The sequence below is a fragment of the Macrosteles quadrilineatus genome, unplaced genomic scaffold (assembly GCF_028750875.1).
Source record: "Macrosteles quadrilineatus isolate MER2022 unplaced genomic scaffold, UCM_ALF_1.0 Scaffold_2__2_contigs__length_208266976, whole genome shotgun sequence".
Taxonomy (NCBI): Eukaryota; Metazoa; Arthropoda; class Insecta; order Hemiptera; family Cicadellidae; genus Macrosteles; species Macrosteles quadrilineatus.
The window spans coordinates 203,080,508-203,108,139 of NW_026542595.1; the positions used below are offsets into that span (position 1 = coordinate 203,080,508).

The following is a 27,632-nucleotide window of genomic DNA, read 5'->3' on the forward strand; positions in this document are numbered from 1 at the left end:
CAATTTTTTGCCAAATTCAATAAAGGTATTATTGTGGTCATAAAATTACATTGGTTTGGACGGAGAAAAGAGTTTTGTCTGGTACAATGGTTATGAACCGAATCATTTGTAGGGAACTCTCTAATATTATTTTTAATATAGTAAACAATTTAAAATTTACAGAGAAGTGGCGGTTAAAATTCCAAGTTTCTTAAATAATGGCTTACAATGTGTTTCACTGTCAACATTGAATATTGCTCTAACAGCTTTCTTTTGCAACAGTTGCAGCTTTTTAATACTACAAGAATGACCTCACACAACAATACTATAAGACAAATGACTTTGAATGTGAGCAAAATAGATGGATTTCAACACATCTATACTAACAATAGGTCTTAGTTTTCTAATCATAAATGTACTCTTGGAAACATTTTTACAAATCCTATCAATCTGAGAATCCCACTTAAGCTGTACTAATACTCTCAAAAACTTAACACTATCTGAACAGGTACTTGATAAACTAAATTCAATATTCTGTGTTTTGCTACTGTTTATACACAATGAATTGGCAGCAGTCCAGTCCTCGATTACAGAGTTGGTAGTATGTAGAAGATTTTTAATTAAGGAAGAACATTTACAATTTATCTGGACAGTTGACATAGGTAACACATCCCGTATACAAGGCAAAGTAATATTGATTTAATACAACTCTATTGAATGTTATTGGTTTATTAAAAAATGTGTGTAAACCACAGACTTTTTGTGACTTAAATAGTGCAACATTTAATAGAATAGTTTATATAGGCCCTACGGTTAATTTTTAAATAGTATAGGCATACAATTATCATTATTTTCTAGTTTTCCTACTGGTGTAATTTACTGGTTTTTTCATCGATAATATTCCCGCTACAGACAAATGTTGAAGTGTCAGAAATAAACCAAATACATAAAAAAAATTGTACTCGGTAGAGCAGTTGTCACGCTGTACAATATCCGTTACAAATTCAATAGATTTGTTATATTAATGCTTTGCTTTTGACTGTGTTTTAAAGTACCCAGAGCCTAAGGCATAACTTACTAGCAATTAAGGACTTGAAACATAACGTGTTGATAAAAATAAATAACCTGTTAGAAAGCTATTATGACTTCCATTCTAAAATCTAGTGACTAAGGGTTCAGTTAATTTGCCATTTCTATCTTCAAAGAGCTGCAAACCTCAATGACTTCTAGAGTTTTTAAGTGATGTTCTAGTTTCCAACTAGAGACGTTAAACTATATTTTCTGAAAATTGTACGACCCTTTTTTAAATAGTTTTATGGTCCACGAAACACTAAATAAAAATTATTAGCCAAGATTAATTATTTATTAAACCAGTTACAAGCCAGGAAAGGTTTTACATTCAAAACTCAAAATTAAAAATGCTTTAAGGATGTCGTTTAACGCTTAAACCACATTTAAAATATCGATTCTCAAACAATCAGTTCTTTGGGAATCATGGGTAAAGCAACTAGAGATAAAAACCACTTTGAAAAGCGATATGAAAATTAATCTTTGCAATTGAGTTGTGCTAACATTGGCACTTAAATGTTAATGGGTTGATGGATAACACTTGCTAAACTTATCTTACGATGACTATCTTATCGTTGATAGGTTTTACCCAAGATGTATGGGTTTAACTTCTGGGTTTTACCCGGTCTCGCACAGCATTGTAAATTAAACTTGCATGTGATACAACATGATAAAACTGGTGTTGCATTTCTTTTTATTTTGGGTATTGTGTTAGTGACTTGTTTCATGACAAAGTAGTAAATTAATTCTCTAGTGTTACAAAATATTGAACAAAACTTCTCAATATACAAGTATACACGCTCTGATATTCAAAGCAGAAAGTAACACAGGCATTTCATTGAACGTTCCATCCTAAATATTTAAGTATTGGTAAAAGCCAAACAATGCTTTTGATCGCAAAATATCAGAAATATCAGTTACCGATAGAGTATACCTCTTTTATAAATCATTTATAAAAAGGTTTAAACATAATCGTAACTTTAAACCAAAGAAAAGGTAGCTTTTTACATTAGCTTCATTGTAAATTTAAGTTTTAAACTTATCTCGTACGGATCAATTTTATTAGTAGTATTCAGGCATTAGTAAACGAATATACAATAAAATTACCCTAAGCTGACGATTGTCATAAGGAACGACAGTTTAATATAAGGCAAAACTTATAAATGCAAATAATAAAAAGGTCTCATCAGGTATTACAGGTACGTAATCATAATTTTTGCTAATTTGGATGTTGAATTGACTAGAAATGAACTTGCTAAAGGCATTGTAGCCTCAGTCCTAAGCATAGTGCTGATTAACATAGTCCTGATGAGACGGTGGATCTGAAGTTAGCACTTATGACTACAGATCCATGGCAGAGATGACGTAGGCTTGTCCAATAAACTCTTATCAGTCCAGGTCATTCTTTACAGTACCAACTCACCCCTTAAATGCCGCAAACGTTCTACGCACAGACTTACATGGAGGGCATGCGGCTAAACTTAAAGGTAAATAGGCCCCCCAAATCATAAAAAAAAAAACTTAGAAAACTCCCTAAAATGGTTGAAAGGATGTAAGGACGAAGGATGAAAGGATTTACGCTTTCGAAAATGCTAAAACTCAGGATAAAATATTTATGTTTCTAAAACATCGTAAAGGAAAATCGTTTGAGCGACCCAACCAAATTGAAAACGACCCGTGAGGTTCCATTGGGAGGATTTGTTACGAATTTCGCGAATTAAACTTTTTGCGAAAGCCAGAGCATGTAAACTTTTTACCGGTTCGGACTGAAATGTTTGTGATATGCTCGTATCATCGTATCATGTCATTACTCAAGTCCCACTTGACTCCTTGCTTTACTGACGAGCAAAACCGGCAACTTTATAATAAAGCCTCTAGAGAAATGGAAGAGCGGTTCACGTCAAAAACATTTAATTCGTCAGTTTCGTTGGGAACTGTGAATCATTTCAAAAGTAAGTTCAACTAGAGAGAGTTAATACTTTAACAAGTGCATTACATTTTTTGGTCTTTTAAAGAAATATGATACTTTCCTATGCTATGAATGTTAGCACAGAAAAAATAATAATCGTTGTTTTTAGCGAATTTCCCATATAGGGAATAAGCTATTACCGTAGTACTCATGGTAGTAGTACCTGGACGCGGGACCGATTTTTTTCTTTCGTTTTGAGGTCCCTAGAGGCCAAAAACACCATCCGTTCAAATTCATATATATATATTTATTTATATATATATATATATATGTCCGTCAGCACGATAACTCGAGCAAAAATGATCCGATTTTGATGAAATTTGGTACAAACGTGTAAACGTACGTTTATTCGAACGAGTTCGCGATCCAGCATGATCGGACCATGGGAACGGGGGTTTACGGGGGGTTTTATGGGGTAAAAATAGGTTTTTCCGATTTTTGACCCAAAAAACATAAAATTTAGCAATTTCTTTCCAAACCATTTTGTAGAGCTTAAAAAAACAAATAATTTAGTATATTGAAGCGTTATTATGCGCCTAATGGTTACGGAGAAAATTCCAAAAAATTGTATATTTAAAACTCGCCTTTGGCTCGCTGGGGGCTCCGCCCCCAGGCCCCCTTTTTTGGTAGGGGGTAAATAGAAATGGGCCATGGCGCAAGACCTGCAATTGAGCCAAATTTCAGATCTTTAGCTATTCTAGAAGTGGGTAAAATTGATTTAGACCGATGGACCTGTAGGAATAACATTGGGGGGGATTCTATATTTCGTGGGGGAGGGAGTTATATTTGTAAAATATCACTTTTCGGAAAGGGCGCAAGATCTACAATCATGCAAAATTACAGATATCCAGTTAATCTAGAAATGTGTAAACGTGATTTAGACTTATGCACCTGTAAGAATAACATTGGGGGGATTTAATATTTGGAGGGGGGGGGGGTTGTAAATACGATAAGGGGATAAAACCTTAAGTAAACCAGAGTAAATCTATAGCATGAACGGACCATGGGAACGGGGACTTATGGTGGTTTTTATGGGGTAAATGTTTTCTCCATAAGAATAACATGGGGCTCGTAAAAACTTCCAAATGTTGACATTAAACCTAAGTTTTGGGGGTTAAGGAGTAAAGTTACGAAAAAACACGTATCGTGTAAAATTTAAACTAAAGTAAGGAGAATACAAAGCAATAATAATATTTGCAAAAAGGAATGATTTAAGTATGAAAAAAAAGCGAAAACCGGTAAAAAGTTGAAATAAATTTACCAAATTTTGAAAATAGGGAGTTTTTTGAACCCGAAAGAGTGCGATTTTCGGAAAACACCTATGAGGGTTTTGTAGAAAATTTAATTCCTGTTCCTGGATATCCTTTCAAATCTTTTCTAGCTCTTACTGTTTTCGAGCTAAATCCGTTTGAAAAAAACGTGTTTTATCGTTTTCAGAGGTCCGCCATTTTGGATTTTTGGCGGGGTTAAAATTTGAAAATGGGACTTTTGCAAATATCACCGTTAATATAAGATCCCCTACAACAATAATACCAAGTTTCAAGTCTCTAGCACGTTTCTAAACGGTTCAGATGAGCACACCAAAGTCGACCACTTTCAATGTTATTCTCCATAAGAATAACATGGGGCTTGTAAAAGTGGCAAAAAACCTTCAAATTTTGAGATTAAAATTAAGTTTTGGGGGTCAAGGAGTAAAGTTACGAAAAAACACGTAATGAGTAAAATTTAAAGTAAAGTAAGGAAAATACAAAACAATAATAATATTTGCGAAAAGGAATTACTTAAGTATGATAAAATAGTGAAAACCGGTAAAAAATTGAAAGAAATTTAAAAAATTTTGAAGGTAGGGCGTTTTTTGAAGCTGAAGGAGTGCGATTTTCGGAAAACGCCAAAGAGGGTTTTGTAGAAAATGTAATTCCTGTTCCTAGATATACTTTCAAATCTTTTCTAGCTCTTACCGTTTTCGAGCTACATCCGGTTGAAAAAAAAGTGTTTTTTTCGTTTTCAGAGGTCCGCCATTTTGGATTTTTGCAAATTCCACCGGTAATATAAGATCTCATACTACAATACTACGCAAATTTGAAGTCTCTAGCACGTTTCTAAGTTGTTCAGATGAGCGTACCAAATTCGGTATTTTTCAATGTTATTTCCCATAAGAATAACATGGGGGGGGGAATTCGAAATTTCGGGGGGGTTAAATTTAGAAAATGTGACTTTTCGGATTTTTCCCGGGGGTTTGGGCACTAGACCTACAAAACGCCGAAAATTTCAAGTCTCTAGCTCATCTAGAAGTGGTCCTTCTAGATAGAATTTGTATCCCTTAGTTACATATGCGGCTGTATAGTATTTAGAAAGTTATGCTGACGGACATATATATATATATATATATATATATGAATTTGAACGGATGGTGTTTTTGGCCTCTAGGGACCTCAAAACGAAAGAAAAAAATCGGTCCCGCGTCCAGGTACTACTACCATGAGTACTACGGTAATAGCTTATTCCCTATATGGGAAATTCGCTAAAAACAACGATTATTATTTTTTCTGTGCTAACATTCATAGCATAGGAAAATATCATATTTCTTTAAAAGACCAAAAAATGTAATGCACTTGTTAAAGTATTAACTCTCTCTAGTTGAACTTACTTTTGAAATGATTCACAGTTCCCAACGAAACTGACGAATTAAATGTTTTTGACGTGAACCGCTCTTCCATTTCTCTAGAGGCTTTATTATAAAGTTGCCGGTTTTGCTCGTCAGTAAAGCAAGGAGTCAAGTGGGACTTGAGTAATGACATGATACGATGATACGAGGATATCACAAACATTTCAGTCCGAACCGGTAAAAAGTTTACATGCTCTAGCTTTCACAAAAAGTTTAATTCGTGAAATTCGTAACAAATCCTCCCAATGGAACCTCACGGGTCGTTTTCAATTTGGTTGGGTTGCTCAAACGATTTTCCTTTACGATGTTTTAGAAACATAAATATTTAATCCTGAGTTTTAGCATTTTCGAAAGCGTATCCTTTCGTCCTTTATCCTTACATCCTTTCAACCAGTTTAGAAAGTTTTTTTTTAGTTTGGTGGCCAATTCACCTTTAAGTTTACCCGCACGCCATCCATGTAGGTCCGTGCGTAGAACGTATGCGGAAATTAAAGGGTGAGTTGGTACTACTGTATAAAGAATGAACTGGACTGATAAGAGTTTATTGGCGGGCTTTAGGATACAAGCCTATTACATCTCTGCCATGGACCCTTAGTCCGAAGTGCTAGTGTAGTGACAGATCTACTGTCTCATCAGGACAATGGTAGTCAGCACTATGCATATAACTGAAGCTACAATGCCTTTAGCAAGTTCATTTCTAGTCAATTCAACATCCAAATGAACAAAATTATGATTACGTACCTGTAATACCTGATGAGACCTAAGATTAACACAAACATCCTCTTTTCCGTGAACATTCACCTGTATCGACCTTTAGTTCTTGGAAAAGCAAATTGCCCCAGTCTTCGCCACAGGCAAAGCTGCTAAGTTTCTATCCAGAACCTTTACGGGGTTTGAACCCTAGAGCCTAGATTTGCCCCTTCCCGGGTCTTCTTTGGGAGACAGCAAAAGATCTATGTAGGGTTACATGTTCGAACTTAACTTGATAAAAAGTTTAAAAATATCAAGAGTAGTTTTTGACGAAACTTGTTCGAAAATTGACGCATAAACAGTACATGAAAATTGTTTGTAAAGTAATGTACTTCAGATTTGTTAAATATTTTAAATTTTAAAGTAAAGTAACAAACTAATTGATATGAAAAATCTCTTGCAAAAAGAAAACATATTAAAATTTAAAAGCTCAATCTCAAAAAATGCAAAGGCAAATGTTGGTCACAATTAAACAGGCCTTCTGCTCGTGAAGGAAGGAATTTGAAATGCTATATAAATATTTTATCTATGTTATAACACAAATCTCAAGTAGAGTTTCTTCAAGCACACAAATATACCCACCTAAAATTTGCTTCATATCGCAGATGTAAGAGAGCATTTTCAGATAAGATATGAGGCTCTCATAGTTTATCGGTTAGAGTTGACACAGCCAGTTGAAGTGATTAAATTATAACGTTCATTAAAAATTGCACTTGACAAACTTGTCTCATTTTTTTACAGAGGACTAGGCTTACAAGTGACCATGGGATTGCATCGCAGCTGCAACAGCTTATTGTGCACAACCTGTCAACTTCGATTGCCCTAATTTATACCTTTTAAGTTCCAGAAAATGTCAACGTAAAAATTTCTTACTAGAACTATTACAGTGTTGGTTGATCCTTGATATTATAATCAAAATCAAATCCATTTGTTGCCATCAACATTATAAATACGTGTATAGCAACGTCATACAGTTTTTATCACAGTATATCCATTACACAATATACCTACTTAATGTGTGGAGAAAAGAGTTTTGTCTGGTAAAATGGTTATGAACCGAATCATTTGTAGGGAACTCTCTAATATTAGTTTTAATATACAGTAAACAGTTTTAAATGTACAGAGAAGTGACGGTTAAAATTCCAAGTTTCTTAAATAATGGCTTACAATGTGTTTCACTGTCAACATTGAATATTGCTCTAACAGCTTTCTTTTGCAACAGTTGCAGCTTTTTAATACTACCAGAATGACCTCACACAACAATACTATAAGACAAATGACTTTGAATGTGAGCAAAATAAATGGATTTCAACACATCTATACTAACAAAAGGTCTTAGTTTTCTAATCATAAATGTACCATTGGAAACTTTTTTACAAATCATATCAATCTGAGAATCCCACTTAATGTTAGGCTGTACTAATACTCCCAAAAACTTAACACTATCTGAACAGGTACTTGATAAACTAAATTCAATATTCTGTGTTTTGCTACTGCTTATACACAATGAATTGGCAGCAGTCCAGTCCTCGATTACAGAGTTGGTAGTATGTAGAAGATTTTTAATTAAGGAAGAACATTTACAATTTATCTGGACAGCTGACATAGATAAAATATCCCGTATACAAGGCAAAGTAATATTGATTTAATACAACTCTATTGAATGTTATTGGTATATTAAAAAATGTGTGTAAACCACAGACTTTTTGTGACTTAAATAGTGCAACATTTAATAGAATAGTTTATATAGGCCCTGCGGTTAATGTTTAAATAGTATAGGCATACAATTATCATTATTTTCTAGTTTTCCTATGTAATTTACTGGTTTTTTATAGATAATATTACCGCTACAGACAAATGTTGAAGTATCAGAAATAAACTAAATACAATATCCGTCACAAATTCAATAGATTTGTTATATTAATTCTTTGCTTTTAACTGTGTTTTAAAGTACCCAGAGCCTAAGGCATAACTAGCAATTAAGGACTTGAAACATAACGTGTTGATAAAAATAAATAACCTGTTAGGTTAAAGCTATTATGACTTCCATTCTAAAATCTAGTGACTAAGGGTTCAGTTAATTTGCTATTACTATCTTCAAAGAGCTGCAACCCTCAATGACTACAAGAGTTTTTAAGTGGTGTTCTAGTTTCCAACTAAAGACGTTAAAAATATTTTCTGAAAATTGTACGACCCTTTTTAAAAAATTTTATGGTCTATGAAATAGTAAATAAAAACTGAAACTCAAAATTAATTTTTTACTAACAGTTACAAGCCAGTAAAGGTTTTACATTCAAAACTCAAAATTAAAAATGCTTTAAGGATGTCGTTTAACGCTTAAACCACATTTAAAATATCAATTCTCAAACAATCAGTTCTTTGGGAATCATGGGTAAAGCAACTAGAGATAAAAACCACTTTGAAAAGCGATATGAAAATTAATCTTTGCAATTGAGTTGTGTTAACATTGACACTTAAATTTCAATTGGTTGATGGATAACACTTGCTAAACTTATCTTACGATGACTATCATATCCGTTGATAGGTTTTACCCAAGATGTATGGGTTTAGCTTCACTTTTACTCCATACATCTGGGTTTTACCCAGTCTCGCACAGCATTGTAAATTAAACTTGCATGTGATACAACATGTTAAAACTGGTGTTGCATTATTTTTTATATTTTGGGAGTTGTGTTAGCGACTTGTTTCATTACGAAGTAGTAAAGTCATTTCTTAGTGTTACAAAATATTGAACAAAACTTCTCAATATACAAGTATACACGCTTTGATATTCAAAGCAGAAAGTAACACAGGCATTTCATTGAACGTTCCATCCTAAATATTTAAGTATTGGTAAAAGCCAAACAATGCTTTTGATCGCAAAATATCAGAAATATCAGTTACCGATAGAATATACCTCTTTTATAAATCATTTATAAAAAGGTTTAAACATAATCGTAACTTTAAACCAAAGAAAAGGTAGCTTTTTACATTAGCTTCATTGTAAATTTAAGTTTTAAACTTATCTCGTACGGATCAATTTTTTTTAGTATTCAGGCTAGTGAACAAATATATATTAAAACTAGCTGTAACCCGCGGGCTTTGCCCCGTTTAACTTCTTAATTTTCAAGATGATCTCGTTCGCATGGCTCAATCACGTCCTGGTTGAAGTTCGTTCGCTACGCTCACTCACCTTTAGGTTGGAGCTCGTTCGCTACGCTCACTCACCTTTTGGTTGCAAATTAGCTGTTGTCATAAATGTAAAAGAAATAATAGTGCTGCACCCTGTTGGTAATCCTTGTAACTTTAATGCTATTGAACATCATAGAACAGAACCAACTTGTTTAATTGAAACAGCTGTTAAGATTCATTAATTCCATTTCTCATAAGGTTAACATGGGAAACTCCAGAGCCACTGGGGCGGAGCCTATTGGACGGATCACGAAATTGATGGTGTATAAACCTATTCCATGAAATTCTACACGTATGTACCAAGTTTCGTGGCAATCGGTTGAGCGGTGTCTGAGTTTATCACTGCCAAACAAACAAATATATATATATATATATACAAACATCCTCTTTTATACTTATAGATTACCCTAAGCTTATGTGTCATAATGAATGACACACAAGAAAGTGAGTTTAAAATAAGGCAAAACTTATAAATGCAAATAATGGAAATATGCCAGTACTTAGGTGTTACATAATATTGCCTTCTAATGCCTAATGCATACTGCCTTCTTAAGCCATGCTCAACTCCAAGTTAACTCAACTAAAGTCTAAAATAATTCTTTCTCAAAAGAAAATATCTTCATCCAGTTGGTGTTAACTATCACCTGATAGCTGTAATTTCTTTTTTTCTATTTGTTTGCTGTTTCTGGCTTACAAAGTTGATATCCCAATCGTACAGGCACCCGAAGCAGTGACTAGACCATCTAGAGTTCGCACCACACACTGAAGTAAGCCAGCTTTCGAACATATCTCGATCCTTGTTCAGTTTTAGAAACTTTTTATAGACCTGGCCAGCCTGTAAAAATACTGTTACACATGTCATTATCTAAAGAAACCCGCGAATGATTAAATAGAATTATATCAATGTATTATTTTTGTATTAGTCAATAAAACATCAAAATACCATAAACACACATTTTGGTCTCTGACGTTATTCCACATTTCTTAAGTTTTAGTCACACATATGAGAATCTTTGGTTGAAGTTAATTTTTGGTAACTAGTGGTAACACTAATAGATTTTTGTGAGTATATTGAATTATGAAAACTCTTATTGTTTCTGTTATTGGATATTGTTTTAATTTCTCTTATACTACTGGTCTGTTCTTGTAATGTTTTAATAATTTCTCACCAGAGGATTAAATCAGATTTCAGATCCCGAAACGTTGTTTAAAAACTTTCTTTTACTTATTGTGATGGAAAGTTACCTCAACAATCTATTAGCTATGTGGTTATTACATTATTCTTCTACATCATTCTTGTACACTAATCGACTTGGATTTAAATCTTCTTACATCTGATGGGACAAGTTGATGTTCTCTAACAACATTTTTGTTTAATAAATAAGATTGATTGATAGATCATAACAATTGGTCATCACGATACACCCCTTAGTTTTATTTTAGTAACTAAATGCATATATTAAGTAATATAGAACAAACATACTCCCTTGAATAGTACTTTATGTGTGTCCTTAGACATTATAATTAAACTGATCATTATTTTTTGTCATAGTGATGTTCATAAATATTCTTGTGGCACCAGCACATCCTTTGATAACGAATATTATCTAAGAAGCCACAATCACTCATCCAGTGGCCACCGCGGTGCTATTTATATCGGTTTGGGGAGAATAAACTATCATTGTAGAAGTAAAACCTGTGGTGTAGGCAACACAGAACTTCAAAGGCTATAGAGTAAGTAGACATATAGAAAGTAAATTTCCTAAAACATTTATTGGTCTTTTTATTTTTGAAATTGTATGTATTTTCTTAACGAAATGTACATATTATTTTAAATTAGTTTGTTATATTATTAATACTTAATGATTCTAGTCCACAAATAAAAGCCTAGCCTAAATACTCCCGCTACAGTAAACCTGCAGACTATGCGAATTTCCATTTACCTGGCTAGATTTACTCTATAATATTCTATAAAATTTTTCAAAAATGTAATTTTTTAATGATTATACAAAACATACTAATTTTAATTTTTGTCATTACTGTCATTGTGTAGAGCTTTAAAAACTAATTAATCTGCATACTGAAGCAGATTGATGTAGTATTAAAGGTTACGGGGAGTATTCCTACTTTTCATGCATTCAATAACATTCAAAATTCCCATTATATTTATATAGGGGGAAAGTAAACGCTTTTAGTTTGTTTTTATATTGAAATGCTTTGATTAAATTCGGCAAACTTATTTATTTTATAGTATACGATTAACTTAAAAAAAAACACACATAAATTTTTCCTCACCTGTAAGATCGGTACTCGTTAACCCAATGTTATTTGAAAATGAAATAGATAAGCTATGTTTATGAAAATATTTTTGTGAAAATCTAATTAAGCGATTGGAAATCCTCTTAGTCTGCAGGTTAGTTACGGCCGGGGTGTCAATGCATCCGTTTAATAATATTGCATATTTACCTCGCATAAGTCATGTGTTTATACCAAAAAAGAAACATAATGTTCCCACACATATTTGTTAAACATATTGTTAAACATATTTGTTTAATGTTATTGCAGCTTTGAATATTTACCGTGAAGTAACCATGCTGATTAAGCAAGGACATATTTCCTAATAGGCGGACTAGAGCGGCAAATTTTAGGGGCTAAAAAATTAAAAAGGCATGGTTTAATCTTTAACTATCAATGGTTTAGTCCAAAAAATACCTAAAAATATCTAAATAATGATATTTTTAGATAAATCTAAATAAAATTCGATGGGTAGAGTTGGCAGATACATCAAGTCAGCAAGTAGTCTGTCCGCGTCGGTTTCGCCGATTCCTGCCAATTCAGTTACAGGTTTATTTTCCATATTGCAATCCAAGGAATTGTTGTCCTGAAATTTCAAATTTCATTACCTTTCCAAAAAACAACAGAAACAAAGATTTAAATTATATTATAATAAGATCTGACTGTCTATATTATTTATAAGTAAGCGAATGATGAAAAGCATAAAGATCTTTGATATTTTCTTTCTTGGTGGCTTTAATTTTAACGTTGGCCTTTTGTTGGCCTTTTTGATGGCTGCATTTGTTTTATTGCTTTCCTAAAACCAGTCCTATGATTTTTTACTAAGTGAATCTTACCATTACAAATTTTTCTATCCTCTAGTCTTTCCCCAAAGACCCTTACAGTTGGCATCTTTTTTGTGAAGTAGTTTTTTTTTTATTTAACATAGTTCAGAGTAGAAATTAAAATTGTGTTTACAACTAATCATTTGGAAAAGAATAGATACTAATGATAAACAATATTTGTATGTATGGAATATTCCTCGTTCATTCACATACGCATTATAATTAGACTGTTATTATTCATTTCAAAATGGCTGCTCTTCATGTGAAAGATTTTTTACTATTTTATATACCCTATATTTTTTTATATAAATATCTCTACTCTTTATTTTGTATTTTGTATTTTATAAGGGTTTATGTTTTTTGAAAACATACTTACCAATGAATATTGCACGTCCCGTCTCACAGGAACCTCAAGCAACTTAGGACGAGTTGCCAACGAGTTTTCTTCATTTTTGTGTGAATGAAACAAATTGTTACAAGAAAGACTTTCTTTCTCTGCATTTGTTTTGACACTAGCTATTTTTGTATGGGTCACTCTGTTTTCTGTATTTTGTGTAATTGTCCCCTGGTTCTTAGTGTCTAATAGCTGCAATTTCTTTGTTATAGTTTGTTGCTGTTGCTGGACTAGGACTTCAAATGTGATATCCCAATCGCGCAGACACTGGAAGCATTCTCTAGACCATCTAGAATTTGCACCACACACTGAAGTAAGCCAGCTTTTGAACATATCTTGATCCTTGTTCAGTTCTAGAAACTTTTTATAAACCTGGGCAGCCTGTAAAACACAAGTATTTCGTTATCTAAAGAAAACGGTAGATGAAGTGTGGAGTGAAATCATAGTTTTTCATAGGTCAATAAAACCTCAAAATACAATAAACGTTTGAAGTTATGATACACTGTCAATTACTGGTTTTGCCATTAATGCACTTTTCTTGAACTCTTTGGTTGAAATGAATTTTTGGCAACAGTGAGTTTCCAATATCCAACAAATTCTTACGGAAATGCTCCATCATGATCTTATATTGTTTTATTTAATGGATATTATTTTAATTTCTCTTAGTGGCGAACTACCGGTTTTACCCCACTTGGGGCACGTTTTCCCATAAGAAATAACATGGGATCATTTTTTGGCCACTAAAACCAAAAATCCTGATCTTTGCCTAAATATCCCTATATAATTGTCAAACCTTATTTCTTACTTATTCCCCATTAATATATTCGATATTAAGCTAAAAAAGCTATTTCTTATATTTATTGACCCTTACAAGTGTAAATGTAGAGTAGTGACAATAGAAGAAAGAGCCATCACTTGGGGCGTTTTTCCCCATAAGAATAACATGGTGAGCTTTTTTTAGCCACTAATTCCAAAAATCCTGCTCTCGACCTATACAAGCCTATATTAATGTTCAATACCATTGTATAACTTCATTACTATTTCAAATCCACATGCATTCAGATGTATATTCTCAAAATCATCAACTTGACAGTGCGAGGTTTGTACGCGAACTCGGGCGCGCTCCCGGCTCATGGCGCGCTCCTGGTCGTGCTCCCGACCTACGGTCAGGCTTCTCGTCTCTACTGGTCTAGTCCTGGGTGGTGACCTCCTGTTGAAGTAATTCTTAATTTCTAATCAAAATTTTTAAAATTTTCGAAAATTCTATAAATAGAAATGACATTCGGGTGTTATTTCATTCTGGACCATGAGGCCCACCTGTCAACACTGCTCCGTGTTGCTCTCCACCAAAAGTAACCTGATTCGCCACTACAAGGTAATTCATCAAATGAAGGTGAAACTGTGCAAGGTTTGCAATTTAATCTGTGATAATAATGTGGCTTTAAAATCACATATATTACAAAATCATAAGACTTGTAATTTCTGTAAAACGAATGTTGTTGGACATTTTAAAAGACACGCCAATTCTTGCATCAAATGTCCATATACAATGATTAAATTTGTCGGTGAATCGATTAGAGCTGACCTTAAAAATACTCTTCAGTCTTGTCCTCTTCCGATAAAATGGACGTTAGTTAGGAGAATCAAATTTATAAAATATTCAATGGATCAAAATGGAAAATTAGTCAATGAAAAAGAATGTATTGCAGATTTTAGAAGCCTTACTACCTTAACTATTGAGAAGAGAGATTTAAAGCCTCAAATTGAAAATGCACTTTTAAAGATTGACGCTTCCATACACAAATATCAAGCCCAAGGCAGTGGATGGATATATGACCATACTAAATATTGGCAGCTGCATGTTTACAAGTATAAGCCCCTAACTCCAAAGTCATATATCCCTACACCAAAAAGTATTCAATCAAAACATGCAGTTTTAAATATTAAAAATTCTGACAATAAATGCTTCCTTTGGTCGATTTTAGCAGCTTTACATCCAAGGAACTCTAATGAACATGCTGAAAGGGTTTCTAATTATGTACCCTATGAAAGTCAGTTGAATATGACAAACATAAAGTATCCTGTGAAAATATCTGATATAGATAAATTTGAAACACAGAATGATATAAGTATTAATGTATTTGGGGTTGAATATGATAAATTTATATATCCATTAAGAACAACCAAACTAAATAGTAATATTCATGTAGATCTATTGTTATTACAAGAAGGTCGTAAATCACATTACTGTTTAATTCGTAATTTTGATAAGTTAATGTTCCACTCTACAAAAGATGACCATAAGAAGCATTTTTGTAAGTGTTTGCAACATTTTTACACCAATGATATATTAGAACGTCATGCAACATATTGTAAAAACTTTGATTCCCAACGAGTGGAAATGTCTAAACAAGATACATTACAATTTAAAAACTATAAATATCAACTTTAAGTCCCATTTGTGATTTATGCAGATTTTGAATGCTTTATAAACTCTAACAACCATACTCCATCTGGATTTGCATTTGTTGTAGTGAAAGAGTCTAAGATTATTTCTGAAGAGTTGTACAGTGGTGAAAATGTTATGGATGTGTTTTTTAAAAGATTATTTGAGACTTATGATTATATTAAAAGCCAAATGGCGATATATATTCCCCTGGTAATGACTCCAGAGCAAGAGGCGTCTTTCCAAAACTCGACACATTGTCATATTTGTGAAAAGCCCCTATATTTTGATAGGGTGAAAGATCATTGCCATTCATCTGGCCAATACCGTGGAGCTGCCCACAATGATTGCAATTTAAACTATAAAGTAACAAAGAAAATCCCAGTATTCTTCCATAACTTGAAAAATTATGACGGACATTTAATAATGCAACACTTGGGAAAGTTTGCACAGTTTAATCGTAAATTAAATTGCATAGCCAAGGATATGGAAAAGTACATTTCATTCTCTATTGATGATTTAGTATTTTTAGATTCCTATAACTTTTTGTCCCTTTCATTATACAAATTAGCTTCCAATTTAAATACATTTAGATTTATAGACAATCCACTACTACAACGTAAAGGTGTATATCCCTATGAATATATGACGGGACCAGATAAGTTCGCAGAGTCTCTACCCCCAAAAGAAGCATTTTACAGTACTCTAACTAAAGAACATATCTCTCCCAATGAATATGAACATGCTAAAAATGTCTGGACCCATTTTAATGTAAATAATTTACAAGAATATCATGATTTATATCTTAAAACAGACGTATTGCTACTGGCTGATGTCTTTGAGACATTTAGAGACCTGTGTTTAAAAGATTACAAACTTGACCCCGTACATATGTATTCACTCCCTGGACTAACATGGGAGGCCTGTCTTAGAATGACCGGTATAAAGTTACAATTATTTCAAGATATTGACATGCATTTGTTCATAGAAAGTGCAATCAGAGGAGGAGTCAGTATGATTTCCACACGTTATGCTAAAGCCAATAATAGATATATGGGTGAACACTATGACCCCAATCAAGAAAGTGTGTATTTAATATATTTAGATTGTAACTCGCTATACTCCACAGCAATGTGTGAGCCACTACCTGTGGATGGATTTCGTTGGACTAATGAGATAGACTACAAATACAATCAAAATGATGAGTTTGGATACATTTTAGAAGTTGTTTTAAAATATGATAAAAGCTTACATGATTTACATAATGACTACCCATTAGCACCTGAGAAAATGAATAGCAAATTAATGCCAAATTTAAATGACAAAACTAAATATATTTTACATTATAAAGCATTACAAAAATATGAGGAATTGGGTTTGATTGTTACAAAATACCATAGAATTTTAAAATTTAGACAGTCTAAATGGCTTGCACCCTATATTAATTTTAATATTGAAAAACGCAAATGTGCTAAAACTGATTTCGAAAAAGACTTTTATAAATTGTTAAATAATAGTCTCTTTGGTCGAACAATCATGAATCAACGCAAGTTTCGTGATATATATCTCAAGGATGAGTCACTATTAACAAAATATGTCACTAATCCAAGGTTTGACTGTAGCAAAAAGTTTGATGACAATTTACATGCTATACATTTAAATAAATTAGTTGTAAAGTTTAATAAACCAATATATTTGGGAATGACCATTTTGGATATTAGTAAAGTAATAATGTATGATTTCCACTATAATTATATGTCAAAATTTAAGAATAAAAGATTTCTAATGACAGATACAGATTCATTAATGTATGCTATAGTTACAGAGGACTTTTACAAGGAAATAGAATGTGACGTACACTATTTTGATACCTCTGGATATAGTAAAGACCATTTCTTATACTCTGATAAAAATAAAAAAGTCACTGGAAAGTTTAAAGATGAATTAGGTGGTCATATTATGTATGAATATTGTGGTTTAAGACCAAAGTTATATTCTTACATTCCTCTAAAATGGTTATATGAAGAAGACAAGCAAGCTTTAGAGGTGAAGAAAGCTAAAGGAGCTGATGGTGCCACTGTTAAACATCTCCTCAGACATCAACATTATTTGAACTGCCTTGCAACTGGGCAAGACTACTATGAGAATGTGACAAGAATTAAATCTATAAATCATCATCTTCAAACCTTAACCATGCACAAGAAAGTACTATCCTTTGACGATGACAAGAGGTTTATTCTACAAGATGGCATCAACACTCTTGCCCTTGGTCATTATAAAATTGATAAAACATAAATTGTATGTGTAGATATATAATAAATACAAATGTTAAAAAACTCCAGTCTTTTATTTATTTACCCTTACCATCCTCTTGATAGAATTGGTCAAACATATATCTATATTTGCCATTATTCTTTGACCTTTCTTTGTCTATTACGAAAAAGCCATATTTAGTTTTATCCCAACATTGATGACAGAGATTTTTAAATTGGTCAAATGAAAAGTCATTACCAACATGATCGTGATATACATGTTTTAAATTTAAATCATCTTGTTTGAATAATATTAGGAAATTTACATTATCACGTAAATGTTTGTGTACTTTGCTGTAAGATTGACACAAGTAAAAACAGTTAATATTTTTATGTCGACCCATTGAGAAAAATTGTGTAATATTTGGACTATTTATGTCATCAAATACAACAACTGACTGTGATTTTACATCATTTGGTGTGATTTCACAGTCAGTAAACGTGTGTAATTTCACTTCATCACACAAACTAAATATTTCAATTATTTTTTTATATTTTTCTTGTTCTAAAGATTTAGATATTAAATATAAGTTTGTAAATTTTAATCCTTCCTTTCTTACAATTAAATTGTAAATTACAACCGTCTTCCCACTTCCACTTGGACCACAAATAACACATCGAATATTGGTAGGAAATAGACCCAACTTCTTTGGTATATACTCCTTAGTATGTGATATTTTAAATTTATGTTTTTGTTGAATAAAAGACATTTTTTATATAATAAAAATGGTAAAAAATGATAATAAGAAAACATGTAAAAAGGGCAAAGGTTTATTCCTAAAGCCTTACAGGGGTCGAGGGTTATTGAATACTCTTATAAATAACCTTCCATTTCCACTTCACATACCATCATATCAATACTGTGGACCTGGGACGAATGTACGTGAGAATTTAGCTAAAAATGTACCTCCAAAAAATAAACTAGACTCTTATTGTAAAGAGCATGACATATTCTACATGAATAATCCCGATACCGCTGCTCGGAACAAAGCAGACATGAAATTAGCAGACTTAGCTTGGACTAGAGTAACGGCAAATGACGCAAATCTTGCTGAAAGAGCTGCAGCTTATGCGGTGACAAATTTGATGAAGGCAAAAGCAAAAATGGGAATCGGATTAAAATTTAATAAAAAAGATGGACAACTACCAGCTGTTAGAGGCCGCAAAAGACGTGCCTCACTTCAGGGGGGTGTATCTAAAAAACGAGCTAAAAAAATCTAACACCAAGAGTAAAAGAGTGCGGAATAGTTAATTTAGACAGTTCATCTGGCACACATTGGACAGCATATCGTAAAAATAAAGATATTGTAATTTATTTTGACCCATTTGGAATCCAACCTCCAAAAGAAGTAATTAAATATTTTGAGAGATATAAAATATTCTATACAACTGATCAAATACAAGATTTAAATAGTTCTATTTGTGGAATTTTATGTTTATCATTCATAAAAAATTTTGTTTATAAAAATGGATTCATTTACTATAACATTTTCGGGTACAGAGTCAGAGCTAAAGTCAGTGTTCTTTCCTCCCATAGAATTAAATGATGATTATGTAATTGGATTAGTAGATTTCAAAGTTATAATTCTATATTTAATGTTAAAAAACCTCTAAATACTTTAACATATTAAAAGTAGAGAAAATTACATTACCAAAAGGAGAGATCTCTGTCGATGATTTAAACCAGTTATTAAATGGTAAACTTAAAGTTATAATAGATAAAAATGGAGAAGCATTAATTAATACTAAATCCAAACTTTTATTTAAAGGGCTTATTCCAAAATTAAATCAACTTAAGGGCAACAAACTAACCATTAGAGAAGGTGATGATGTTTTCTATTATGACCACAATGCTCCAGTTACAATAGAAATTTCTGAAGGAACATATGAGGTGGTTGAGCTTGCAAAGGAAATTCAAAAGCAAATCCCAGACTTTTTCCTTACAGCTAATAATAAAACTATGAAAGCGACACTACTTTCTAGCCACGTGTTTGATTTTACAAAACCATGTTTAGGGTCTGTTTTATTGGGATTTAAAGGTGTTTCTACTCCTGGTGTTCAGTTTGAATCTACAAATAAAATAAACATTAATAATGTAAATGTGATTAGAGTAAAATGTAATATTGCAAATGGGTCCTATTTAAATGGCAACAAATCACACACCATACATAGCTTTTATCCAGAAGCTCCTCCCGGCTACAAAATTATTGAAGTTCCAAGAAATATTATATATTTTCCTGTAAATAAGAGAATTTTAGATGTTGTCAGTATTACATTTGCCGATCAGCACGACAAGACAATTGACTTTAACGGAGAAGAAACTACAATTACTTGTCATATAAAAAAGATATGAGAATTTATAAGAGTGGGCAGCTATCTATAAGTGTACAAAATGCTAGGTTCCTAAAGTCAATAGGACTAAAGTTAAAATTTTCTATTAATAAAAATGGAAGATTTTCTAGATGTTACAGGGAAATCCCAATTCGACGATAGTGTGGTTAAAATTACAAATCACTCCTATGTTCCCCACAACACTTTGGCAATAAATAATTCTGATGAAATTCGAATATGTATTAATAATCAAGATTTGCTAACTCTTCCATGTAGGAGTTATCTGTATATTAAGGGAGAAATTGAAAATCATGATAAAGGTCATTTTATAAATAATGCATTTGCGTTCTTATTTGATGAAATTAGATACGAAGTTGCAGGTAAAGAAATAGACATTGTAAGAAACCCAGGAATTTCTAGTCTTATGAAAATATTGAGCTCTTACAATAAAACTACTAAATTGTCAAATGTGGCATTTGATTCTGACACAAATTTAAAAGAGTTCCATAAAGGTGGTAGCCTAAGTTTAGTACATGTTTGCCATTAGAGCTGTTAATGGGTGTATTTGAGGATTTTAATAAGGTATTAGTAAATGTCAAACAAGAATTGGTGTTGAAAAGATCCAAAAATGATTTGAATTGTATATTAACAACCGCTAGTGCGCCAGCCAGTGGCACTGCTGATACGATTCCCAAAATTACACTTAACTCTATTCAATGGGTCATGCCACATGTGATACCATCAGATGGAGAGAAGTTACAATTACAAAAGATGTTATTGCAAAATAAAAATTTGCAAATTGCATTTAGAAGTTTAGAGCTGCATGAACTTCCTTCATATCCCAATACTACAAGACATACATGGTCAGTAAAGACATCTTCAAGTTTGGAGAAGCCTAGGTATATTATATTTGGTTTCCAAACAGCTAGGGATAATAGTGCACGAAAAAGAACTGATGAATTTGATCACTGTAAATTAAAAAATCTCAAAGTATTTCTAAACTCTGAATATTATCCTTATAGTGATTTAAATCTCGACTTTGAAAATGGAGATGTCTCTAAAGCTTATGAGATGTTTATGAGGTTTAGAGAGACTTACTATAATACTATCCCACATCCTATGATTAGTAGGGCTGAGTTTATGAAGAAATATCCACTAATTGTAATAGACTGTTCTAGACAGAACGAAACAGTGAAGGAAGGAATTGTTGATATTAAATTAGAGATTGAAACTGCAGAAAATGTACCAGCAAATACATCTGCATATTGTTTGATAATACATGATAAAGTGTTTAAGTACAATCCTTTGTCAAAAATGTAAATAAAAGATGAAAAACATTCAACATGAATTGGTTGACTCTGCAAATCAAATACGAGAGAAATATAGAGCTTTAAAACGTGGCAAGTTTCTAGAGGCTGAAGAGAGGTTCCAAACATTCCAACCTTTAATAGAGCCATTACAAGAATTAAAAAAAATCACATCAGAGAGGCCTCGAATGGAGATACTCCCAATGACTCCATCTAGAATATCAATGATACCAAGATTACAACCATTACAACCATTACAACCATCCACCCCACAGAAATTAGATTTTGGTCTTTTAGCATCAGACTATTTAGGAAATTACCTCAGTAAAAGTAGTATGACAGACACTACATATGGTATTAGACGAGAAGCAAATAAATTTTTTATTGGAAATAAGGAAGTTGATATTGCCAATGATGATGTTACAGTTGCAAATAAAACTTACAAGGGGACAAAAGGCTTGTGGCAGTTGTTAACTTTAAAAGAACCTGAGGATTATACTCCGGCTGATTTGCAAAATTATAAAGAAATTTTGGAAGCTACAAATGGACATTTAAAGAGTTACAAAGATGGTGCACCAATTTCAAGTAATAGTAACATACTAAATATCTTAATATAATTAAACCTCTATTTAAATCTGTTGGTGAAGGTTTGAGACAAGTGACTGGTAATAAAATAGACTATATTTATTGGGATGATCCTAATGAGCTTGTAGATAGGTTAAGACTTCTTTGGCTAAGTCGCCAAGCCGGTAACTCAGGAGTGGATAATGAAATAGATTCCATTATTGAGGAATTGAGAGAAAGTGGTATTATTTATTAAATAAAAATATGTTTATAGATAAATTTTATCGTTTATATAATCCATATAATAAGCCTGCAGAACCCAGGGCTAGTCATGAACCTACTTTAAATTTAAAAGACGATAGTTGGAATTGTTTAAGCCGTAAAATTGGTAATGTTAAAGATGGGGAGATTGTAGATGATGTATCAACTTTGGGACAAACATTAACTAGAAAAGGTGATGTATTTTTACAAGGTAAAACTAAATATGAGTTTTTAGAATCTAAGAATAAAAATTGGAATGCTAAAAAACAGAAAATTACTAATGTGGAAAAGGGTGAAAGTTTAGATGATGTGCCCACTTTACAACAGACTTTAATACGTAAAGACGGTGGTACATTTGTACAAGACAATAATAATTATGAATTTTTAGAATCAGAGAATGGTGTTTGGAATGCTAAGAAACAGAAAATTACTAATGTGGAAAAGGGTGAAAGTTTAAATGATGTGCCCACTTTACAACAGACTTTAATACGAAAAGAAGATGGTAAATTTGTACAAGACGATAATAATTATGAATTTTTAGAATCTGAGAATGGTGTTTGGAATGCTAAGAAACAGAAACTTAGCAATTTGATGGAAGGTACAGATAGTAAAGATGCTGTGAATGTTTCACAAGTTCCAAAAATGGAAGCAGGCTATTGGGATTTTAATAATAAAAGGTTAGTACGTGTTAAACATGCCATTGATGACACTGACTGTGTTACAAAAGAACAGACTATAACTTTTGATAAAAAAGAAAAATGTTGGGATGCCAAAAAACAATATATAAGAAATCTACCAATGGGAGAATATTTAGATGATATTTGTTTAATGTCACAAGCTATGTATTATGATGGATCAAAATTTGTATATGGAGGAAGAAAATTTAATTTGATGGAATACAATCCTGATTTATTAGTTGCCGACCCTACATCTTTGAGCGGATTTAAGTATATAGATAATAGACCATATATACCAGAAAACTATGTATTTAAAAGAATGGAAGATAATCTATTGATTGGGGCTAATGGTAATATATTTACAGTACAAGGAAAGAGTGATGTTATAAAAAATGAATGAAATTGCACACGAACTTCATAAGCCTGCAAGAAAGAATTTCATTAGAAGGTCTTTTAAAGTATTGGGTATAAACGAAACCGTACAAATAGATTTAATTGATATGCAAAACTATGCTAGAGAGAATTCTGGCAATAAATATATTTTAACTTTAATAGATACATTTTCTAAAAAAGCTTATGCTGCTCCACTAAAGAATAAGACAGGGTTAGTGGTTACAGAAGCCATTAAAACCATTCTACCAAAGGGAGTTAAAACATTCAATCTGACAATGGAAAAGAATTTTTTAATCAATATTTTAGCAAACTAATGAAAAACTTAAATATTAATCACTATCACACTTTTTCTACAACTAAGGCTGCAATTGTGGAGAGGTTTCAGAGAACTTTAAAGAATTGGTTATATAGGGAATTCAGTGCTCAGGGGAGTTATAAATGGTTGGATTTACTTCCAAAGTTAATTCGAAAATATAATAATAAGGTGCATAGATCTATAGGTATGAAGCCTAACCAAGTGAATATTAAGAATAGTAAATATGTGCATGAGAGGTTGACTTCTAAAGTAGTGCAAGTTAAGAAGCCAAGATATAAGGTGGGTGATAGCGTGAGAATTTCCAAGTATAAACATGTTTTTAGTAAAGGTTATACCCCAAACTGGACAGGTGAGCTATTTACAATAGCAGAAGTTAAGAATACAAAGCCTGTGACTTATATCTTGAAAGATGAAAATGGCAATATAATCAGGGGAGGCTTCTATACAGAGGAGTTGTTAAAGACCAAATATAAAGACATGTATTTAATAGAAAAGGTAATTAGGAGGAAGGGTGATTTATTGTATGTCAAATGGCTTGGGTTCCCAAGTAGTCAGAATTCATGGATTTCCACTAAGGATGTCCAAGGGAGCGCGCCATGAGCCGGGAGCGCGCCCGAGTTCGCGTACAAACCTCCCACTGTCAAGTTGATGATTTTGAGAATATACATGTGAATGCATGTGGATTTGAAATAGTAATGAAGTTATACAATGGTATTGAACATTAATATAGGCTTGTATAGGTCGAGAGCAGGATTTTTGGAATTAGTGGCTAAAAAAAGCTCACCATGTTATTCTTATCGGGAAAAACGCCCCAAGTGATGGCTCTTTCTTCTATTGTCACTACTCTACATTTACACTTGTAAGGGTCAATAAATATAAGAAATAGCTTTTTTAGCTTAATATCGAATATATTAATGGGGAATAAGTAAGAAATAAGGTTTGACAATTATATAGGGATATTTAGGCAAAGATCAGGATTTTTGGTTTTAGTGGCCAAAAAATGATCCCATGTTATTTCTTATGGGAAAACGTGCCCCAAGTGGGGTAAAACCGGTAGTTCGCCACTACTATTACTGGACTGTTCTTGTAATGTTTTGATAATTTCTCGCCGGAGGACGAAATCAGACTCTAGATTGCGAAATGGCGAGAATAATTTGTTTTAACTTATCGTGATGGAACATGCCCCCAGCGATCTATTAGCTATTCGAGTATTTGGCACATTCTTAGACATTGGGCTACTTGGATTTAACACTTCTTATATCAAATGGAATTTGTAGCCTTGGACATCATTTTGTTTAATATGGTTTTGTTGGCCATGTGTTCTTTAGTGCGCATGCGCCGTTACCACTTTTTGGTGGAGGGGACAGTGCAGCACTGAGTAGAATATCACGTAACTCATGTTCATCGTAGCCAACCTGGCTTCTAGTGCTATTGAATTTGGTTATAGCCTTCTCTAGTACACCTGTGTATTAGAGGTAGCTATAATTTGCTATAACATTTTTGCTTCCCTGTAGCAGCAAACCTTATACGGTACTCGTTAAACCTAATGTTATTTGAAAATTGAATAAATCTTAAAAGTTTATAGAAATATTTCAGTGAAAATCTAATCAGGCATATGGAAATTTTCTTATTCTGCAGGTTTGCTGCAGTAGGTGTTTAAATACTCCGTTTGTCTGTTAACAGTATTGTATATTTACCGTGAAGTAACCATGCTGATTAAGTCTGCCCCCGTAGACTTCGCCAATTCCACGCAATAAAGTTACAGGTTTATTTCCAAAATAATCCAAGGCGAATTCTATTAGTTTCTGGGTCTTTCCAGCCTGAAATTTCAAATGTTATTACCTTTCTAAGAAAATTATGACAAATTCAGGTTTACTCTGTCAAATCAATGTATTACCTTTGAAAACCTTGAAAATGAATTATTTACCTTTCTAAGAAAGTTATGAGAAATTCAGGTCTACTCTGTCAAATCACTAATGATCTACATAAACACAGATTTTAATTATATAGTAAAATGATCTGACTTTTTGTATAACGAACAGATAAAAAAAAACAAATAATAAAAAGTTACCTAATACTTTCTCTTGCTTATGACTTATGTCCAATATTGTCTTGCTTGATGACCTTAGTTTTACTTGTACCATTTACTTTCTTACTTCTTTTAGCTTGACTTCTTTAATTGCTTTCCTACAACCAACCTTATAACCTTTGGTTCCTTACCATAAATCGATTTACCTAATTCCTAGTCTTACCCGAATAACCCTACAGTTGGCACCTGTATTGTGAAACAGTTATACATATTTTATTTTACATAGTTCTTAGTTGAAAATAAAACTGTTTGGACAACTAATCCTTTAAAAAAGAACAGATACTGAAGATACAAAAAAGATTGGTATGCATGGAAGCGTCTTCGTTCATTCTCATGCGCGACTTTAAGAGTCTGAATTTTTAGTTTAATATTGAAACTATTTGTTTTTGTAATTATCTACATAATTTTATCTCATTCTCTTAAGTGCATTTACAGGTTGAATTACGTAAGGTAGTTACTATTGATTTCAGGTGGATTTCAGACAATCGGTCATACGATGCAATAAATTTGCTTCCCACTAAGCAAACCACAAGGAATAACTTTTCAATGTTTTAAATGTTTTTTTATACATAATGTATCTAAACGAAAGGTTTACTAGTTCAAATATCATGATTGTCAAATACAATCACTTTGGCGAAATTTATAATTCGACTGTTATTATTCATTTCAAAACAGAAAGATTTTGTGTGAAAGATTTTGTACAATGTTATATACCCTATATTTTTCTTAATAATGAAAATATCTCTACTCTACTTTATATTATAAATTTTTTAAGGCTTTATGTTTATTGAAAAAATATACTTACCATTGAAAATTTGATGTTCCGTCTCACTGGAACCAAAGACGAGTTTTCATCATTTTTGTGTTCCTGAAGCACAGGTTTACAAGAAAGACTTTCTTTCTCTTCATTTGTTTTGACACTAGGTATTTCTGTATGAATCACTCTATTTTCTATATGTTGTTTTAATGACGATTTCAGTTCACCTAGTTTATTTTCTAAGTCCCTAACTTGATTTACAAGACTGGCATTTTCATCTTCAACTTTTTTGTTCAAACTTCTAATGCATTTAATTTCATCTTTAAGATCCACCACCGACCTGCTGGTTTCATCTAGCTTGCTTGTCAGATCACCCACCATTTTTTTCAACTCATCGAACATTACAATATCATTGTTCACTTTAACATCTAAATCTCTTACTCGATTACCAAGTGTAGCATTTTCACTCCGTAGCTGAAGTATTTCCTTATTCAAAGATACCAACAAGTCCGACCTATCGGACAAATCACGAATACCACTTCTTTGTAAATCAGGAACCATGTTTAAAATATTTTCTAGTTTCGAGGCATCCGACAGAACTTGATCAAAGAAATCATTTTGCACAATTGAACTCGACGAATTCAGATTCGATGGGAGATTCCTTGGTTTGCAGTCTTTTACCTCCCGTGAATTTTCCGACTCACTTTCTATGGCGCACGACAGGTGAAATAGTTCCTCGCAAGGTCCTGCGCACTTGATTTTCTCCTCAGATTCAAGGATGACACCTGCACAAACACCACAGGTGTCCAACATGGTCGCACCTCACTCAACAACGCGAGCTTGAGTGCAGTAACAGTGTGCGGTTGGGTAACTTGAGTGCAATGTTGTAATTCCTCGAGCCTCGGCCGACCTCGGTACTGTCAAGTGGCGCATGCGCCGAGGAATAATGATAAATAGTATTTAACTGACCTTGAAGCCACTCAAGTTTAATGTCACGAAACTACATCATGGTATTCGATATTTTGATTGCCTATTTTGTTAAA

At 32.7% G+C, this 27,632-nt stretch overlaps 1 protein-coding gene across 2 annotated transcripts; it reads right to left on the bottom strand.

Moving 5' to 3' along the window:
• Positions 1–12,323: 12,323 nt before the first annotated feature.
• On the bottom strand, positions 12,324–27,430 carry LOC128987589 (paramyosin-like). Of its 2 annotated transcripts, none has more exons than XR_008490250.1 (3): positions 25,441–25,564; positions 13,119–13,517; positions 12,324–12,504 (listed from the first exon to the last, which is right to left on the bottom strand). XR_008490250.1 is itself a non-coding variant. In XM_054408520.1 (3 exons), the coding sequence occupies exons 1-3, from the start codon at positions 27,400–27,402 to the stop codon at positions 12,346–12,348; spliced, it is 1,323 nt and encodes a 440-aa protein (XP_054264495.1). In that variant the 5' UTR covers positions 27,403–27,430; the 3' UTR covers positions 12,324–12,345. The 2 variants fall into 2 exon arrangements, 1 of the variants encoding a protein (XP_054264495.1); XM_054408520.1 differs by lacking the exon at positions 25,441–25,564 and adding an exon at positions 26,638–27,430.
• Positions 27,431–27,632: the final 202 nt, after the last annotated feature.

What these genes read in the sequence shown, in the direction of transcription:
- LOC128987589 (XM_054408520.1), bottom strand. Translation starts at nt 27,402, where the DNA reads ATGTTGGACACCTGTGGTGTTTGTGCAGGTGTCATCCTTGAATCTGAG. An exon ending in GGAACATCAAATTTTCAATG is followed by an intron (nt 13,518 to 26,637) that starts GTAAGTATATTT and finishes TGTGTTTTACAG; the next exon opens with GCTGCCCAGGTTTATAAAAA. An exon ending in GGGACGTGCAATATTCATTG is followed by an intron (nt 12,505 to 13,118) that starts GTAAGTATGTTT and finishes TTGAAATTTCAG; the next exon opens with GACAACAATTCCTTGGATTG.